This window comes from Apus apus, chromosome 13 (genome assembly GCF_020740795.1).
Source record: "Apus apus isolate bApuApu2 chromosome 13, bApuApu2.pri.cur, whole genome shotgun sequence".
NCBI lineage: Eukaryota > Metazoa > Chordata > Aves > Apodiformes > Apodidae > Apus > Apus apus.
Window position 1 is genome coordinate 14365510 of NC_067294.1, and position 21473 is coordinate 14386982.

The window sequence follows — 21473 nt, forward strand, 5'->3', positions numbered from 1 at the left end:
CCCAACCTCCCAAGAGACATTCCTGCTGAACTATCTGTGAAGACATTCCATTAGGTATCAACCAGCCAGAAGTCTGACCTCTGAGCAGTAGATGTGGATGCAACCTTTTTTAAATAGCTCTACATGCTTACAAAATATATTGGCCTTGATGAATAGGTCTGTTATTGTTACCTGGTGTTTGGGTTTCCTGGATAATCAGTTAATATATGCCACTAGAGAAATATGTTGCTGCATCTGTTTTGGCAGTGTTGGTGATCCTTAAAAAAGGGCTAAAAGAATGCCTGTCCTAAGCAGTAGCAGTGTACCTGATTGTCAGGTCTGACACCAAATGGTTGTATCCATGGTTTCCTGCTGTACCCAGGGAGTCAGTCACAAGCCACCTTTTGGCTACCCGAGCCTTTGGGTAAGTTTCTTCCTTGCTTTAGTCCAGGGCATAGTGCTTTATCAAGGTAAATCCTGTGCTTGTCACCTAATGGTGACATGCAGTAAGCACCTGTTCTCACTGCCATAGTCAGGCATGCAGACAGGTCTTGCTGAAACACTAGCTTCACGGTTCACTGGACGAGATTACTGACTGTCTTTTACATGTTCACTTTACTCAGCTCAGTGTGTATCTCCACACCTTGTAGTTTTTCCAGTTCTTAGTTCTCTAACAGAACAGGTAGGATTCCTTACCCAAGTCCACATAGGTAGGCGGACCAAACTCTGAGGGGCCACAGTCAATACAGAAGCTGTGGGGGTGTTCACTGTCAGACAGATGAAAATGCAGAGAGCTCTAGGACACGTTGGGAACACATTTGGCACCATGACCCTAGACACCAGCAGCATGGGGGCCCTGAGCAGTTCTGAGTTTACTCTGCTCCCAGTGAGTGTGGATCAGCGCGCTCTGCAGCGGAGAATCCTGGAAGGTTCCCATTCTGAACACTGATCTGAGTTTACAGAGAAGAGCTGGGTAAAACAGACATAAAATCTTTTTGCTTTTGCTCTTCCATTTCCTTTTGAAGGACCAAATAATGTGTTGTATTTTAATTATTTTCAACAAAATATGATAAGGAAGACTTGGTAGACTTTAGACTTGGTAAGATTCGCTCCCTATATATCTTCTCAATTTTCAAGACATTCTATGTTAAATACTCTAATTTTTTGCATGCCATAAACAAGTTCCAAGTAATGAAACTATTTAATTCACTGTCCAGTTATTACCTTTTTCTTAACCACCGTCTATTTAAATCATAAATTCTCAGCTTACACGTTTTAATCTAATTTTAGTTGGCATTACAACTTCTTTATTGATGCAGAAAGTTGCTCCAAAATTCCTTCTTCTCCATATTTAATATACTAGTGCATGTAATATGGCTCTGCCCTGTGATATTATAGCTGATTTTAAGTATGCAATCCTTAATTCTTATTCTTTGAGCAGCTTAGCCATCTTGTTTTCAAACTTGCTCAATATTCTCAGTTTTAAGAATGCATAGGTCCTTTGACATACGTCTCAGACTGTCAGTGGTTGCCAGCTCTGTGGTGTGCTCTAGCTTGGTCTGTAACGTATCTTGACTTTGTCTTACTTTGGCTATTTAAAAATAATAATTTAAAAAAAAAAGATTGCTGAATTCTGAATCTGAGTGTTTAGGAATTTAATTAATGTAAACCCTCATGCTTTTTTTTAAAGCATTAGCACTTATAGCGTAAATAACTGCATCTAGTGACTTTCCTGTTTCCTTATCTGTAATTTAAGGAAGAAGTAATATTTGAGTATGTCATTGAAGCTAGTGAACGCAGCTGTGGCATCACTTGATCACTTGATTCCTCATGATTATACTTATCAGCTTGCTCATGTCAGTCAAGTATATGAATTTGCAAACCCTGTATTTCTTGGACCTCTAATACAAAACCTGATTTGGAACCTGGAATTCCTGCTAAATGTATTTTTCATAATATTTAACCTGATTTATTTGTGATGTGGAACAATCTCATGGTGTTCCTTGTATGTTTGACCTGTTATTTAGAACTGCTGTATCACCCGCACAGACAAAATGTACTATTAACTCTTAGACCATGAAGTATTTTCGTTTTTCCAGTCTGCAATTCCTTCTCATAATGAAACAATGGCAGAGACAAATAAGAGAAAAGATTGCATTCTCAGTTTGACACCAGCAGTTGTGTTAGATACTTTCCTTAAGTTTGCATTTTGTTTAATGGAAGAAGCTGTACCTTGAAATGCAGTTTGGTAAACTTATTTATTTTTGCTTGCTTCCTGTAGTATTTCAAGATATGTGAAGATGAATCACAATTGGGGTTATCATATGCTTTCCTAAAACCTATAAAGTTTATAATGGGTAGATACTGCTTTGTTGTCTTACACCATTTATTATCCCCTGTTTGTGCGATAATAAAGTAATTTTATTTCTTTTGGTTTGAGTTTAGAAGCTCTGTTTAGCTTGAATTGTTTTGTTTAAACCTTACTACTTCCTTCATCAGAAATATAATTGATCTTCTTTCTGCTTGTTGAGAAGCTGGGATTGTAAGCAGCTCAATAGAACACATTTTGGGTGGCAGAGGAAGACAGGGCATGTAGGAATCGGGGTGCTGGTTGACAGACAGCTTAACATGAGCCAGCACTATGCCCAGGTGGCCAAGAAGACCAACAGCATCCTGGCTTGTGTCAGGAGTAGTGGGGCCAGCAGGAAAAGGAAGGTGATTGTCCCCCCTACTTAGCACTGGTGAGGCTGCACCTCGAGCACTGTGCTCAGTTCTGGGTCCCTCACTGTAAGGACATGAGTTGTTGGAGCATGTCCAGAGAAGAGCCACCAAGCTGGTGAACAAATCCTATGAGGAGAGGCTGAGAGAATTGGGATTGTTTGGAGGAGAGGAGGCTGAAGGGAAACCTCATTGACCTCAGCTACCTGAAAAGAGGTTGTAGGGAGGTGGATGTTGGCCTCTTCTCCCAGCTGGGTAATGATAGGACCAGAGGAAATGGCCTGAAGTTGTGGCAGAGGAGGTTTAGATTGGATATTAAGAAGAATTCCTTTACCGAAAGAGTGGTCAGGCACTGGAACAGCCTGCCCTGGGTGGTGGTGGAGTCACCATCCCTGGAAGTATTCAAGAAACATGTACATGTGGCACTTCAGGGCATGTTCTGGTGGGCATGGTGGTTTTTTTGTGGGTTGTCTGCTGGTGGTGTTTTTGTGGGGTGTGTGGTTGCGGGGCTTTTTTTGTTACTTTTGTTTGCTCAGGGGGGTTATGTTGTTCCCTTTGCCTGTCCTCCATCCCCGCCAGGTGGATGGTTGGACTAGGTGATTTTTTAGGTCTTTTCCAACCATGACAATTCTGTGATTTTGTGAAATTAATTCCCATTTAGGGGATCCCGTTTATGATTGAAACAGCTCAGAAAACTCTGATGGCAGTAGAGCTCTCTGCTAAAGGCCGTGCTTCCAACAATGCCAGATTTCCCAGTCAGTGTTTTTTCCAACCAGTGCTGCTTCTTCCCTGACCTGCCAGCCCCTCACCCCAGGCCCCCTTCCTGTAGTGGCTGCCTCAGATCCCCCAGCAAAGCCTGGGGGACTCCATTCTGCTGGGAGATGGGGCAGTTCCTGGTTGCTGCCCTGGTTTCCCTGCAGGAAAGCCTGACCTGGTCCCCACTCAGCAGTGATGAGGCCACAGAGGGGTTGAAGGCTCCAAGCAGAGGAGCAAACATAGGCCATGAAATGCTGGGTTTGCAGGATACAGTGGAGGGCAGTGAGGAGGGCAGAAATCCTAAACAGTCCTTCTAGCTACCATGAATGTTATGTGAAATGATGTTCAAATGTCTTTAAGGAAACATAGAAGAATCCTCTTTTCAATCTACGGAGGTATGTAATGTCTGGAGAGAAGGGGGAGAGGGAAGGAGAAATTCAGTTTGACGACAGGAAATGTTTTCTGTATAACGTCATATTAACAATAACCTGAAAGGAATCCTGCAGCCTACAGAGTGGTGTTCTCCCTGGTGGGAACCTATACCTGTGAATGAGAACACAGATTGTCCACCAGAAAAGGAGGAAACCAAGTACACGCTGTTAATCCTCATCAGAAACACAAGGCCGTGATGAAGTAAAATACTAAAGGCGTCTCTAGTATTCATAGTTTGCCTCATCGATGCACTTCTTGTGTTCAACCCTCAAGAAAATTTCTTATACTATCCAATTAGTTTTTATTTCTAGTGATTTGTAATATTAATTACCAACATAAACCCAAAGATGCAGTGCACTGAAACAAATGGATGCATTTTTATGCTTAGATTAAAACATTACTTGTAATTGTTTACAGTGAAATCTCCTTGCTGTCACAGTGGTGTTAACAGGGTTATAAACTTTTAAGTTCTTAAAAGGAAACAGCAAAGTACATTATATTCTAGCTGTGGTGTAATCTACCATTAGTTACCCAAATATTGCTACATTTATACTGTATCATGTACTTATCAAACATCTACATGACTCCTTAACTATTTCCAAAACAAAAGAGTCATTATTTACCCACTGTGAAAACAGCCTTGTGTTAGTGGTATTAGAAATCATTAGCTCTATTAAGTCCGTTATCAGCTATGCTAGCAGCTGGAAATATCCTGCAGCTCAGGAGGGCTCCAAAATATTCCCCCAGTCATTATATTGTAGATCACTTTGTTTTCTTGTACGGTGAAAACAGATTATAATCACATTCAGCCACAGGCACACATGGAAGCTGACAAGTGGTAGAACAAGATTTATGAAACTTTTCATTTCTTGGGGCAGTATTGTGTAACAAGATAACAGTGCTGTCCCTTAGAAAGGAGCATGAGTGAACAGTTCAGCTGTATCTTTCTGTCATCTTGGTGCACTGTGTCTCAAAATGACACAGTTATCACACCATAAATACAGCCCAAAACATGACAGATGTCTATAAGCAGGATACATATTAATTGTTAATGCATTAAGAAGAGACAGATCTGCTTATAGTAGCTTTAAAAGAAGCAGTCTACTTTTTTGAAGAGTTTAGAATGCATAGAAATATCTATTTTGTATTCACATTGCTTTCTTTGAATAGGATTGACTCTGAAGATGGTATCTTAACGTGCTGGGGTTAAAATAATTCCTTTATCAGTCTTTGCTCTGAGTGAGGTTAACATTTCAAACAGTATGTCTAAGTGGCAGGATTCAAATAATTTCTTTAGCATTGCTTGAGATCATGGTTTTGTTGTTTATTCTCAGCAGAAGCATTTTTTTGCAAAAACTGCTTCTTGAGAAAGAAAAAAATAATTGAGTTTTGCAAAGGGTGCAGTGTTGAAAGAGTAAGGATGTGTCCATGAAAAATTTCTTTTTAATTTACTGTTCTACAGGTGTGTAGCCATTGGCTTTTTATTTTTAAGACCCTCTAAGGTAATACTGAGGTTTAAGCAGTATGTGTCCTAGGGCTTCCCAGTGTTGTCTCTGAATTTGGAAAAGAGATAGTATTACTAGGACTAAGGGAAAAGGTGTATGTTACACAAACTGCTGCACGCTAGTAGCACTAACCAAAACCATGGGGAGTTGTATTTATTAGTAACTGAGTATAGCTTTGTCTGCAGTGTGGGATGCAGCTGCACAGATATGCCTGAAGGGTCTAGCAGTGTGTCCTGTTCAGTGCTGCCTTCCTCCTGTCTCTGCAGTTCCCTCGTGCTGTCCTTGAGTGCTCTCCTGCTCGTTTCCCTCTCTTTTAATTTACCCTACATCTTGCCTGAAGAGCAGTGCAAACTGTTTTGGAGGCACTCTGCACCTTTTTATATTCCTCCTTTTCACCTTGCCTGCCCAGCTCTTGCCGTTCCCCCTCATTGCTCCCTCCCACCTGAGGAGGGTGCAGCCATCCCACCTCCGGCAGGTGGCATCTCCACTGCCTTTGCCATCCCTCTCCTCTCCTTCTCCCAGCAGTGCTCCTCTTCCCTTGCTGTGGCTCCAGGCTCTGTCCCCTGCCCTGCAGCCCAGTTCCTGCAGCTGGGCACAGTGGTTCTGCTAGAAGCCAGCTCAGGGCCAGCAGGATTGATTTGCTTTACCTGCTCAGCATTTGTTTCTGAGCAGGTGGGGACCTTTGTTGTGTATCAGGGGCCGTTGTTGTCTCCTGTTAGCCACTGCTGTCTCACAGGGTGTTATTCCATGTGTTTCTGAGTGCCTGAGACCTGTGTATATCCAGATGACTCTGTGTATCTAGTAAATTTTTAACTTGATATGTATAAATTCCATAATTTTAGAAATTCTAGTTTGTCTGTGCTTCCTTTGATCATCCAGAGTAACTGAGGGTAGGACCAATTTGAACTGAATCTGTAACTTTCCCTGCTGTTCGTGTGAGGAGCTGAAATCTGCATCACTTGAATGATTTATAACTAAGGCCCTAAAGGTGTTAAAAATGCCATTTCTTTTTATGCAAAACACACTCTGGTATAACATATCTGGAGCAATAGGAAAGGCTAAAATGCTTTTTTTGCCAGCTGACCCAAGTGAACAAATAGGTGCAGAAAGATTGGAATGGAAATTGTTACATTTTATATGATGAATCAGATTTTGAAACAGGCCGAGACTAATTTGGTGCTGTGCAGGAATGTCAGAAGTCCTGCAAGTTATGCAAGATGTTTGAGTTTTATGCAAGAATTGGAATAACAATTTAAAAGAAAATGATTTTATTAGGAAAAAACTTGTCTCTTTCTGCTTTCAGCTCTAAAGATACTTCACAGACATGGGGAAACATGGGGAAGAAGAGAATGGAATTTAGGAAGGAAAAGTCTTAGGAGTGTGTTATCTAACTAGGAAGTAAGATTGTACAAGATTAAGATGAAGTATCTGATTTTGTGTTTCTATACACACAAAAAAATATGGACATTATTTTAAAAAGTTTCTCAAACATATAGCACAAGGGTGTGCCAATGGGTGGGAATTTCACGTTTCAGTGGATGCTACAGAAAGTGTTTTTTTGCTGTAGACATGTTCAAGGATATTGTCTTTAAAAATACAAACTGTACTTGTCACTAATTATATGTTTCAGCAGTGGAATTATACCAATGAATAAGTCCTTTGTGATGCTGTGAGTGAGAGATGGTTTATTGTTTGGGGTTTTTTTTGCTAGGTTAAGATGTTTGTCCTGGAGGATAGATTGTGAGAGATGATGAGCTAAGGGGTAGATTTCCTGAACTGCTGCAAAGTGGCAGGATAGGAAGAGAAAGAAAAATGACAAAAAGAAAGTATGGAAAAAAACCCACCATAATCTGAAGATAGTAGGTAGCAGAAAGAGAGGGATGAGCAGAAATGGATCAATAGTATTTAATGATGAGTTTTTCAGACAGCCTTAGGGCTCAGGCACTGTGAACCAGTTTGTTAGAGCAGGATGGTGCTTTATTTGGGTTTACTATTCCACTCCACAAAAGGCATTGCCACCAAAGTGCTATCTTTCTCTTCCTTTTCTTCTTTCTTTTTCTTTTCCACCTCTGAAAGACTCCCCACATCACTAATATTGTACAGTTCCTTTCCAATGTCACCTGCACCATCACAACCACAAAGGTGGAATATCCCTTCCTGACCAGGAGTGGTTGTCCTCTGTGCAGATGGACAGTGCAGGTGTTCAGCACACCCATGGGACTTGCTCTGAGGAGATCACAAGCTGCTCATCAAACTTTGCTGTGTGTACCAACTCAGTGCCCCTTTGGGGGTCTGCAATCTGCTTTTCCATGGATAAATGAGGAATCTGAAGTGGGGGCAAAGGGTGCCTCTGGGACTCATCCACCAACACCACTAGATTCTGTGCTCAGCTGAGGGTTTATTCAGTGCAAACAACACCTTACCTTGGGTTTTGAAGCTCACTTCAGTGTAGTTTGGCACAGCAGCACAAAGTTGCCCAGTAGCTGAGGAAGCAAGTCTGATGTTGTGGCTCCAAAGCACAATAAAGTCATGGCACCATTTTGCCATAAGCAGAGGGTTACAGAGTGCACCAACCACGTGGTGATACCCAGAGTTACCCACCTTACTCTTCACATGAGTCTGTCTTTGCCTGTATTTTACTATGTATTTGACTCTAAGGCTGCTTTAGCAGCAGGCTCCCTCTTTTCAGAGAGTGTTTTGCTGCCAAAACGCAGTCTTAATGAGAAGACCAGCTGTTCTCCCTCAGGACCGAGATTCCACTTGCTCCTTAGTTTGCTTTTTAATTGTCTTATCGTTGTTGAATAATTTAATATTTTTTTCTTGAGTATTTAATAAATTTACAGTTTTGTGGAGTCTCAGTTAATAAAAAGACAACATTACAGCGACAGAGTTCTCTTCCCCTCTGTTCATGGCACAGATTGTTGGATTTCCCTGAGTGTGTATCAATAAACAATAGGCAAGTAAATTGAAATAGTGAAACCATATCAAGATGTCTGTCAGCATTCTACACAGATGTGTAGTTTGAGTTTTATTCCAGGATACTTGTGTGTGATGAAAAAATACGCATGGAACAGTCTTCTTGCTTTAATGATATTGACTTGCATGCCCTGTAGAGGGTGGATTTTGCTCTTACATTTCTGTTTAAATGTACTAATTGGACATTAGCTTAAAAATGTAATCCTCTCCAATGGGTAGCAGGGCTTGCTGTGTTCTGTATCGTTTGGAAAATCTATGATCAGCTGTGGGATTTTTGTTTGGGATTTTTTTGTTGCTGTTTTCTAACAGCTGTCTAAAAGGTCAGGCAGAATTATTGTATTTCTAGATTTTTATCTAATGTTTCCACTTACTGAGATACTCTGCATGGAAAACAAAATAAAAAACAAACCCCAACAACAACAAACAAACCAAACCTGTTTGAAATAATAGTTGAAGGGGGTTTACTTTCTGTTAGCTCCCACAGGGCCTAGTTTTCATATGTTTTAATGTGCTATGGCAGAAGAAAAGTATATGCCAGATAAGGAAGGCCTGTTGTTAGAAGAAAAGGATCAGGATGAAACCAGGGGGCTGGGGCTCAGTCATACAGTCCAGTATTAATTCTTTGCTCTCTGTGTTTCAGTTTATGTGCCTGTAAAATTCTGATAACATCCTTACCTTACGAGGCTTCATTTATCAAGTACCTTAAAAAGAACACATGGCAGGTATTTTAGAGAACATTATCATTATTATTATTACTTTGTGGTTGTTGATATTGATCAGTGTCTGTAACATTGACCACAGATGGTTTTGACTTTTGACAGATAAAACAAGGTTTACTGGGTTTTATGATCCCTAGCTCGTTAACTATTCAGTTTAACATCCCTTCTGCCTTCCCATGTTTGCAAAATTTTTCTTTCAGAAACACTAATTTAAAATAAAATCTTTGCTATCTGGGCACCCATCTGCCTTTGTGATTACGTCAAAAATAACCATGATTTCTGATAGCTGTGGTGGATAAAAGGTCATACTTTTTCCTGATCCAGGTGCCATATGCATATACCTGCCTGTGATACCCTTCTCAAGGTGCAGTTTGATTCTTTGTTATCAAAATAAATTTCCCCATTAGTGAAGTTGTCTGAGCTGATAAATGAGTGTAAAAGAAAATCGTTCACACCTACCAAGAGCAAGAAAATGACTAAAAATGAACGGCTATCCCAATTTATTTAATTCTTTAGGTAACTGTTATTGACATGGAGAGTTACAGCTACCTAACAGCAACAATTTAGGTAGCTAATATTTATTTTTTAAAGTAATTTGATTTTGGTTTATTCCATGTTAAGTAGGGACACCTAGTAAGTATCCCACTACCTAAAACTTATAGGTAGCTGTAATTTCCTGGCAAGAACAAGAGGAAAAATAACATAAGAGTTCAAATAGAGATGTTTGGGGAAATTATTAAATTGACTTCTTTGTTTCTGAATGTTCCTTGGAAAGTATGATTGACAAAAGGTCTTTGCAGAAAAGCCTTGACATATTGAGCACATCTTTATGAATAGCTCTGAAGATATAGCACAATTTTTTCTTGCATGTTAATTTAGAAATAAGAAGATTTCACATGTGTCAAAAAGTTTTGCCTCTTGGTCTGTGGATTTTCTGAAATTCATCAATTGCATCATGGCTTTAACTGCCAGGAACCTTTTTTGTCCAAGGGATTTCAGCAATCCACGTGCATTTTAACAAAGAGATTTCAAACCTAGGTTTTCCTTACTTCTCATCATTAGAAGGAACTGTCAGTGATTTTTGTAAGGTGGCAGATATTTATTCAGAGGTTTTAGCCAAACTGCAATCTTGGTACTTATCTATTCTCTAGTCTCCTGTGACTATAGTTAGATTAAAATCTTGGCGTCATCCCCTTTTTGCAGTTGTAAATTCTTTAGTATTGCTACTATCATTAATGTGAATACAGAATTGCACCTGAGAGCTGTTTTCTCTTTCTTTTCACAGTATTAAGCTTCTTTTATGTCTCAGACATTATGAAAGAAGAAACACTATATAATTCAATTATCATAGCTGTTTCTGTACCTTAAATAGAAAATTCAGTTTGTTCCCTTATTGCTAAATTAATACCCTGTTTCTCTGGCTCTTTACCCGAGTCTCTTTGCGTTTCTGGTCTTCTCAGAAAAATGAAATCAGGACCTCAAGACAAAGAAAGACACGAAAAGATGATGTTGATGTGACTACCTGTGGTGCAGCTGTGTTTTCAAAAATGTGTGCCATGTAGATAACGGGCAGGACTCTGCTCTTGGCTCTCCCCTGGACAGTAGGAACAAGCAGCGTTGCTGAAAGGCATTACACTGTCCCCCACTTGGTTTGTGCTGGTAATGTGGGACCACTGCAGTGTTTGGTGTCTGCCAGTATGATAACACTGTCTCTTCGGGTTGCAAGTGCAATTGCCTTCTTCATGCTGGAGAAGAGGGACCAGTGTGTATTTAAAGAGGCAGCCCTGAGCCTGTAGTTGCACTGTAATGATGGTGTCGGAGACAGGCTGGGTAGATGGGGCAGAGGATGCTGGATAAGTAAGCAGCACACTTGTGAGTAGACAAGCATGTTTAAAAAAACAACAACAACAAACAACAAACAAACCCAAAAAAAACCAAGACCCAAGTGAAACAATCAAACCCAAAACCCAGCTTTATTCTGAGTGCATCTTCAGGCTCTCAGAGAGTTTCACTGAGGTTTAACATCTTGATGAGGATTAAGTTCCTGCAAGATGTTAGTAATTCTATTTAGATAAGACAACACTTGGTCATTTCCAGCTACCCAAAGTTTTCAGTGGGCTGCTTTATTTCTTCTTTGCTAGAGAGTGTTCTTCTAGCTTGCAGTACTTTCATCCGTGGTACATGCAGCCGTAGTGAAGTGCTTGGGGTGCTATTGAGAGGATTGCTGGCCAGTGTGAACTTAGTGGGTGCCTCATCACCTTGGTGTTAGGCACCTCCTGATTTCCAGCCTGACTGAAAGGCAACTGCAGCCTGAAAGCTGTTGAGGGCTGGCAAGGGAGCTGTGCCTGAGGCAGGAATGCAGCATGGGCTCAGTGCAAGGAGGGGGTTCCCAGACCCACACTGAGGGTCTCCCCACGCTGGCCTGGTTCTGCTCTGCTCCACAGTCAAGTCGTGTGAGCCCTGAGCAGTGCCTGTGGGAACCTGCAGGGCTGGCCTTTGTCCTTGCTCTGCCAGGCTGGGGAGCAAGACCCTGACAGCACCCAGGCTGTGGGGACAGGCCCTGGGACCAGCCACAGCAGACGTCCTGTGTGGAGAAGCTCTGACCCAGCTGCAGTGCCCGGTGACAATGGCCAATCATTGTCACAGCTGATATTCTCCTGCACTGATTCTCTGTTTATCCATGTGTGACTTGTCGGGCTTAGGTGGTTGTTTTTTTTTTCCTTCACACACTAAAAACTCTAATTAAAGGCTTTTATAAGAACTGCTGGCTTAATGTTGGCTCATTGCTGCTGAGAGATAAGCTGTGTGAGGGCTTTCATGTACCATCTTCTATACCCTGTATTTTTCCTTGGTAACCCATGGTTTTGTCTTCTGAGTAGAATCATAGAATCATAGAATCCTAGGGGTTGGAAGGGACCTCGAAAGATCATCCAGTCCAACCCCCCTGCCAGAGCAGGGTCACCTAGAGTACATCACACAGGAAGGCGTCCAGGCGGGTTTTGAATGTCTCCAGCGAAGGAGACTCCACAACCTCTCTGGGCAGCCCGTAACAGAACCTGTTTATGGTAGGTGAAGTTAATCTCTCTGGTAGCTCGAAAAGTCACACAATTTCTACAAGTCTTCTTACTTGAATGGCTTGTAACTTTCTTTTTCCTCCAATATCAGCCAATAAAGAATTCAAACCAGATTTCACTGTCTATGGAGGAAATGCCAGTCATGCAGTATTGCAGCTTGTGATACCCTGGAGGCAGACAAATGAAAACTCCACTTACCTTTTCAGTACAGTCTGCGGATTTATTTTTGTTTCTCCTGTTCTACGTGTTGGGAAGCAGATGGTCCAGGTAGTAAAATACTGGCTTCCCTGAAGCTGTGAAATTGAATTGTCCCAGGAAGATTCTCCAGGATCCTTATATTTACTGTTATATGTCAGCAAGTCTTCATGTTTAGTGTTCTTATGGATCAGTGTTTATTTCCAACATTGGATTATCAGGTGGTTCTCCTAAAGGAAAAACTGTATTTAATTATTATTTTCATGCTTTCTTTGGGCTAAAGGGGTGATATTGTAAATGTTTCTAACGAAAAAGAAATCTAACCCTGAAAACTCATTGAAGAGCACTGTAGTAAGATAGAACATTTTTTTTCCTTTTAAACAAGAAAACTAGTGTATTTTTTGTTGATGCTGCTGTTGAACTGGAAAAAAAATCTAGATTGGTGTGCAGTAGGCGTTACGTGGAAACATCCTAAGGCAGTAGTATAAGGTGGAATAAGAAAAAAATAAGCAGTTGACAGAAGTTAGTGATGGTGGGAAGTGATGATAATATTGCCTGAAAAACAGAGAAATTACTTGATGCTGAAAGTGTGTTCAATGTGTTTGGTTTCACTAATAGTTCAGCTGCCAAGCTTCTCAGTGGTAAGACTTAACATTAGAGATCATACAACAGCAGAAAAATTCAAAATTGTTACTTTGCTGATAGACATTTCCTTATTAAAGGATCTGTAGTACCTGGAAGGCTGATCTACTAACAAGCTCACCTAGGCCTTGCTAAGATCTCAGTTGTTTGTTAGATCAGTAATTTATTTGGAGAGACTCTTTAATGTATAATTTTTTTAGCAGGTTAGATTTAACAAGAAAAATAAATTATTTTTGACAATGCCTAATACATTCTGGGATATTTCTGAAATAAGACAATGTATAGCACTAAGCCACCTATGACTGGCATTTCTTTTGCCCCTTGGAAAACAGCTCTGCGTGCTAGCTGGCTGGGTTGTGTAAAATCCTAAGGAATGCTGTCATAGCTTCAGGGTGACTTTATTGCACCTGACTCCAGACTCTCAATGAATTGGAAATTACAGTACAATTATTCTTATGTCACTGAAAATTTTCAGGCTCCTTCAGGCTCACACTGCTGGCCTGCATGTTTCTGTTCAGAAGTTTCTGCATATTTTTCACATCCATCTTCTCTTTCTCTTTGGTGTGATTCTCAGTGGATCAAACTCTTAAGCTTTGGAGTGAGTTTGTTTAAGTCTCTAGAAAGGGCCCAGTTCTTACCCAGTCTGCAGAAACAGGTATGTAGAGCAACATTTAGCATTGCACACTGAAATATTCCATGGTAACTGTGACAGTAATTATGACCTTTATTGCTTAGAAATACTTATGTACACTTTTCCTTTTACATTTCCTTACATCAGTGGCTTCTTCAGGCAGAAGTTGTATATCTAAGCTAAAGAAGATAAATGCACCCTTACTTTCTCTGAAATGTTTTATAACTACATTGTTATTGGAAAACATGATGAGAAGGTTGATTGGGAAAGATGTGAAATGCTTGGATTGTTTTTTAGTTGGAAAGAAGACACTTTAACCTCTCTGTATCTCATTTTTATGATATGCGAAAATGGAAGTAGTATGCCTACCTTTATATATGTATCTGGGCACACATACATACATTTGGAAAAGTACCAGAGGACACTGAGTCCACATGAAGCATTGTTATGGCATCAATGTGTTTTGCTTTTGACTGGCCATTATTTTCTGCAGCTAGTGCACCTCATGTGGTGTGATAATGAATATTTAAGTGATGTATTTCAGCAAATGTAATTAGTACATGATATTTGTTGTAGGGCCATGGTTTCTAACCTTTTTGTTGGTGACTCTCACTTGAAAAATTGGTTCTCTGACTGTTAATTCCTCAGGTTAGACTCCTGGTGAATGATACTACTTTTCTGCTTTCCCTTGCCCAAGTATGCACACTAGTTTTTCACAACCAACCTACCCATCTGGTACAAACACCAAAACTGCCATTTCTTTGGCTCCAGCAATGGTGAGAACAAGCTAATATTCCTGCTGCAAGCAGGCTGATCCTGTCATGATGCACTTGGACGTCTGCACAGAGTATCCCAGCCCCTCTGGTTTCAGGAGCATGATGGAGTAGCAGTCGTGCTCTGTGTACACAGCAACAGCTCAGGTCTGGCAGAGTTAATTTGGTCCCTGCTGCTGCTGCCTCCTGAGTGCTGAACTTGTGCCCGCGGGCTGGGAGCTGCAGACACAGCCTTGGACCGGCTGGTACTGCAGCCAGATCTGATTGCCTTGGAAGTGGGAAGGGAATTTACTTTCAGCACTCCTGCGAAGGATATGGATGAAGGCGCTTCTAGATAACAAGCGATTCATCCATAATGGCTTGCCTCAGTCAGAGCAGGATATAGAAACTATGACAAACTCCTAGATTTTATCCATTAAACCACCTTTCCCCTTTTTAGTGGTTATCTGGATATTGTTGGTGAGCAACGGGGTATTTTTTGTTTGCTTTTTTTGTTGTTTCTTTTTTTTGCCACAGCAACATTTCATTTTTTATTGTAATACAGTGCAGAGGAGGTGGCTGCAGTGCACTGGCAGAGACTGATAAGTGGCTTACAATTTTATACCACACGTTTACTGAATTTTCAGTTTGAAATGTACAGTCTGGGATGACAGCCACTCGTTCAACCTATTCTTGCCTCAAACACTGTAAAAACATGCCGACAAAAGAAGCAACACCTGGCAAATGTTTTGGATTTACAACAACAGGAGAAAGTTATTGATATCTGTGGTTATGAGTGAGAGAACGTGTTTCTTTACAGCCTGTTTTGAAAACATTGTCAGAACACTTAGATTCCATTTAACTAGGGTCTTGCATAAAATAATTTAGAGAATTAAAGCAAATGAACAGAATATCTGAAGCAAGCATGATATAAAACAGTCTATATTGCTGGGAAGGAACCCTGGTCCCACTCCCCCTTCCTCCCCCCCAGACTCAATCTAAGGTTGAAATCCCAGGGTGAAAGCTGCTCACAGAGATGGCAGCTCCTCCTGGTACTGTTTTGTGTTCCTGGGTGTTCCAGTGCTTTCTTTTCTTCCTGACTCTGAGCCATGTGATCTGCCTTTGAAGATGCATCTAGCTTGGAAGGTAGCCCTGGGGTTCTGTGAAAAACCTGTTACTATTTGTGATAGCAGATGAGGTGGTTTCCTTGTAACTCCACCACACTGGTTTCTCTACAGTAAAGAACTAGAAGTACTGGTGGCTGGGTTTCTAATGCTGGCTAACAAGGATTTTATGTGGGTTTAGTTTATTAATGTTTTCTTTCAGTGCATCAGCTTCATTTTCTTTTTATGTTCAGTGTTGATACTGTTTAGATGTACAAGGAAATAGCTGCATTGTTCATTGCAGAAAAATATGTTTGGGTCTTTTCTTCTAGTTCTTTTGTGAAAAGGATTGATGAGATGTTTATTTGTCTCTAGCATTTCATCATGGCACAGAGGCTAATTCAGAACAAGTAGGATACACTCAATAGTACTACTTTGAGGCAGTATTGACAGAGGACTGGTATGCAGGGAGGTGATTGCTTGTTTTGTTTGTTTAGATTAGGGATGCTTCTGCTTTGAATTTAATCTCTGAGGTGGGAGATGAACTTGTTCTCAGATTGTTGTGCTGCATGCACTTAATGCATGTGTTAGGTGAGTGCTAAAACCTTGGAAGAACTTGAAAAATAATTTGAGCATGTTAAAGCAGTCCTCAAGTTTCAATTCATAGAGCAGGAAACATGAACTGCAAAAATAGCTGAGGAGTGGCCTTGGGAAGTGTGTGCTCAGGAGCACGAAGCCATTGCTGTCAGGCCTGTGACATCCATTGGCTTTCCCTGGTCTCCAAGGTTGCCAGGCTCCTGCCAGAAGATAACTGCTAGGATGCAGTGGCCCCAGCTCCTGAAGGTTCTGCAGCAGCTGCCCACCCCACAGTGCTTCCTGTGGCACCCCTGCTTCCACCCTGCTTCCTGGCCAGCCAGGCAAGAGCTCTGGGGAGCTCCTTTGGGCTGCAGATCCTTTTCTCTTTTTTGTGGATGCAAAAGGAGGGAAGATCATAGTGACAGAATTATGCTCAGGGTTGGTTTTTTTAGTGGGTTGTTGGTTGGGGTTTTGGTTGGTTGGTTGTTTTGTGGGTTTGTTTTGGGGTTTATTTAGGAGACAATTTTTTATGGTGGTGTCTTTTTTTTTAAGTAAACAAGTGCTATTTAGTATCTTTTTTGTATCTGAATTTTACCTCTGTGCTAGCATGATTCGTTTTCTTTGATAAAGGAATGGATGGAACAAAACATTTTAATTTTCTTTCTTTTTTAGCATTTGAGTTCTGATTAAACCCTAATAAGTCAATTAGATAGTGTATGATTACTTCAAAGATATGTAGATCAGACTGCGTATTCTCAGATTACTTAATTAGAGCACAGTTTATCCTCACTCAGCTTCTGATTTGCACATGTGAAATGAGCATTGCTGGTATTCTTGACCACATCAAGATCTCTTGAAGAATCACATGTTGATCTGGTCATCAGGTCCTGATTTGTCAGAAGCACTTAGCACAATCAATTGTACTAAAATTCATTAGAATGAGGTATGTTTGTCTGTTGTGAATTTAAATCAGAAATTAAGACAAAAAAACCCAACACATGGAGAGTACCAGTATTTCAGATTTTTATTTCCCTGGTTTTCGTTGCTGTTTGCAGAGACTTCTTACATCCTACGTGTTTGCGATTGTATAGTGTGTTCTGTTCAAAACCCTCATTCATGTGGTAGAGAAAAGGCACAATTTCCTCAGTATTTTTCTCCAAGTCAGTATTGGCAACTGCTATATAAAAAATCTCTTTCCTGATGTAAAATGCCAGATGTACACCATCAAGACTCGTACTGTGTTTAAGCTTCCAAGTACTAACACAATCGGCAAGAGGCTGCAGAGCGTTTCAAGTCATGAGGTGCACCGTGCCAGTCCCTGGGGCTGCTGATCTTTCATCACGGGACAAGGGATTTACTTCCCTGAACTTCTGAGCTCAGCAGATTTGCAGGTACTGCTGTGGAAGTTTTAATTTAAGCGAAGATGCTCAGATGTTCAGATATGAATCCAATTTTATATCCCTGGCAAGTTCAGTGGTGTTCGGTTTCTGCTTTTCATTAGTGTAAACAGATTTGTGAAGCAGCAGCATATTAAGCTTTTATCTCTCTCTTAGATACATATGAGTGTGTGTGCATGCTACCTAGTTAGTACTACTTATATATATGTGCTTTTATATGTTTTAATATAATGTATATAATCTCTACATAACATATCAGTATTTTTTTATTCTATATTAAATAAACATCTTACACCAGATTTCTGAGGTTTTGCAGCTGTAGTGTATGCTCAGTTACTTCTGCACAATTGATTCTGTGCAGTACATTTTATTTACTATGTGGGAACTGAGTTTTGAGGCAAATTAATTTAATTCATGGTAACTTGAATTCAGTTTTTGCTTCCTTAATCTTACAGTAACTCTGTTCATTCTTACTGATGCGCAGTTGGCTCACTTTTAAGAACAGCCTCTTTCATTTTGTGGTTGCAAGATTGAGAATCTTTACATAGCTGGCACTATTGTATCTCTTGGAGCAAAACTTTTTTGTTTATGTGGGTGTGACTTTTCCATATTTATCCTCCAGAAGGAAAAGCTGCATCCAAAGTAAGTTGAGAAAGTATGAGGCACATGAAACTTCTGAAGTAATTTTCAACACGGGGGCACACATTTGTGTTTTATCACTCATAAATATCCACTTATTGAAGTCCAAACATGCTTTGTTTAAAGCCAGCACACAGACTGGGAGAGTAATTCCATTTAAGCTTCTAAGCATGTGGATAGTGTCCAAACACATTTTATTCCTGCTGTGTCCTGCTCCACATGCTTCTGGGGAATGGCACAGAACCTAGTGTAGATTAGACAGTTGTGTTTTAAGAGGTCCAAATGGGAGTTTTAAACCCGAAGTTTGCTGGGATGAACAGTCTCTTTCAAGCATGTCAGACATACCTGAGGCAGGGCTGGTGAGGTGAGCAGCATGTGTGATGGCCCCCAAATTTAGGATCTCTTCATGAAGAGTCTAAAGCAGCTGACACAACCAGAGGGTAAGCATTCAGGCAACAGACAGTGAAGCAGCATGTGAAGGACTCAGAATTTATGATGATTCCCTACTTGAAGTTTCTTGTCACAGGAGGACTTCTGCTTGCCTTGTGCAAGTCCCAGTGAACCTGTTTGTCTCTTCATCAGCCTGTGCTGCCCAGGCCCACAGGAATGCTTCAGACAATGATCTCTCTCTGACAAACTCTGTTGTCCTTCTCTTCCCCAGCTGTTTTGCCGTGAGGAGCAGGTGTTTTCCCTGCTTTCCCTGGGGTGGGTGGCAGAGCAGTGCTGGGGAAGCAGTCCCAGGGCTCAGGGTTGTGGGTCGGGTGCCAGGTCAGCTTCACCCCTTGGATCCCCAGTCTCAGAGCTGCACTTTGTGTGGTTTTTCTGGTACAAAAGAGAAGAGAGATGGTTTCTTCTCCTCTCTTGGATGGCTGAAGTGTAAAATATCTCCCTGATTATGAAAGGTGTTCTGATAAGAACTTTAGGGTTCAGAAACCTGAAACACACCCATTTCAGTTCCTGGCTGTGTGGCCTGATGCTCGATTGGGATTTGCCCCACACTGAGCAGTTTTCTGGGGTTTTTGTGAGGCTTTGTTTAGAGGTGTTTTGTTTTATTTAATACTGGCCTTAATCAACTTACAATTCATTGATAGTTTCTGTTTTTCTATACTTCATTGTTTCATATAGTAGATCAGTCTAGCTGTAAACAGTCTTCCCTTGTGATATTTTCTTTTATTGTTTGATTCATTAAGTACAGAATGCGCTTCAGTTTCTCAAAACAAACATAAATCATTATTTCTAATTTTGCTAATATTATTTTTTCTGATTATTGTTCACTAGAAAACTACAGCTTGATATAATGGCTAAAGCATGTGGCTCATAACACAGTGTTTGTTTTCTTTAATCTCTTTATTTTTATTAGAAGTAAATTACTGCAGCATATGGAATTGCAGTTAAACTTATTTACCATTCTGCACTTAAGTGACTATGCTAGAATGACACCTGCTTTTTCTGTTTTCTTCTCATGTACTTTTTATTTTAATCTACTTACCTTATTGATTAGAGAAATTTATTTTCGTTATCAATGCAAACATGTCAGTACTCAAAGAATGAGAGAAGTGTATGTCTTTTATCTCTAAAAAACATCTGTTTATTTTCAGTGCAAGAGACTGAAAGAGTAGCATCATTTTCAGATCTTGGTGTGTGTTTGTGGCATTGTTAAAGAGAAAAATACAGGACAAATCCTGATCATGTGGAAGAACGTGAAACATATAATTATTTCATTGCTACTCTCGTTTCATATTTGAAGTTTAATCTTCTTTCACTGGCACAAACACTGCTCGTTTGACACTGATTGGTACCCTAACAGTGACTGAAAGCAGAGTGAGATCCCTGATTAGTTTTACAGCAGTCTAAAGACCACATTCTCAAAAGATGGCTTTAATGCATTAAGGTTCATCTCTTTGAAGTCCCTGATAGAAACAGGGAGAAAAAAAATCCTCTAAGTTGAAATATAGAATGGTCAAGCCAGGCTGCTGTCCTGGAAGGCATCTAGGGAGAGTCCATATTTATTTTTAAATCTAAATATAGTCTTAACATTCCAACTGTGCAACTTTGAAATACTGTTTTATATCTCTGATCTCTGATAATCACTGCTCTCATTTAGCCACGTCTGAATACCTCCAGGTGCAGAAGACCTGCAGGCTTAGTTTCCTCTTTGTGAGGTTTGGCTTTTTTTCCAGGCAGTGGTCCCTTGAAAATGCCAAGGAGAATAGTGTCATCAACATGCATTTGTGATTTATTTTTCTTCTCTATTTTAGGCCCTTCAAATCATCACAGCCAGTCAACGCTGAGGCCACCTCTCCCTCCTCCTCACAACCATTCTCTGTCCCATCACCATTCCTCTGCCAACTCCCTCAACAGGAACTCGCTCACAAATCGCCGGAACCAGATCCACGCGCCCGCTCCGGCACCCAACGACTTGGCCACCACCCCCGAGTCTGTGCAGCTCCAGGACAGCTGGGTGCTCAACAGCAACGTCCCACTGGAGACCAGGTGGGTGGTGTGGACAGACAGTGCTGGGGATGCACTGCATGACATTCTGAAGCACACAGATAAAAGCATTTGGCTCATTAGAAGATGGGGTTTAGGTCATTTTGTGTCAGTGAAGGTTTTGGCTGACCCAGCTCTGGGAGTTACTGGCAACAGAATAGCTCCAAGCCCCTGATGTGCCTTACATTGGAAGGTAAAACAGGTGCACATCTCTCTGTTCACATGTGCCATTTGAAAGGCTTTTATTCCTTTGGTCCATCCCTGCGTATGCAACTCGTGGTATTAGTACAGCATCTTTTACTCACAGGCTCAGAGACAACTTATAATTCATATTGACCGGGTTACTGAAAAATTATACAGCTTGCCTTTCCTGAAGTAACACACAGAGGCTCATCTGAAATCATGCATTTTGGGAGTCCTTGAGAAACAATCCCAGCTTCAAGACTGACAGTACTATAATTTTAATTTATATTTCATCCAGCATGCAGGCTCATTTTAATCTCTTCTGTACGTGTTAACAGCTTGATGCCTGTGGGGCAAACAATTGCATATAAATGAAAAAGTGCAGCACTTAAGCATGCCAGATAAATAAATAAATAAATGTCTGACATTCTGCAGTTCTATATATTCTGGTTTGTTGTCATTTGGAATATGGAATGTCAGACATATTTAACTGGCGCTTTTAAAGAGTGGAGCTGGCAGAGCTGTTCTTCCAGTATTCAACATTAGCCATTGTGGGGCTGAGAAAAGTGATTGGAGTTGTAGGACGTGCTTCCTTGCCAGCTTGCTGTAAACACAGAGGAGTTTATGTCCTCCAGTAGAGGAGCTGGACTGCTTGTACCACTGGCTCACACTGTGGTTTCAGCTGCATGGGTGCCACAGCTTTTGA

At 40.8% G+C, this 21473-nt stretch overlaps 1 protein-coding gene across 1 annotated transcript in view; it reads left to right on the plus strand.

Annotated features, from left to right (window-relative positions):
* Positions 1 to 21473, plus strand: part of TENM2 (teneurin transmembrane protein 2) — a 600962-nt gene that overhangs the window by 409365 nt on the left and 170124 nt on the right. The window contains exon 7 of the mRNA XM_051631239.1: positions 20353 to 20587. Within this exon, the coding sequence (XP_051487199.1) occupies positions 20353 to 20587 (235 nt within the window). The remainder of the gene's footprint in view (positions 1 to 20352; positions 20588 to 21473) is intronic.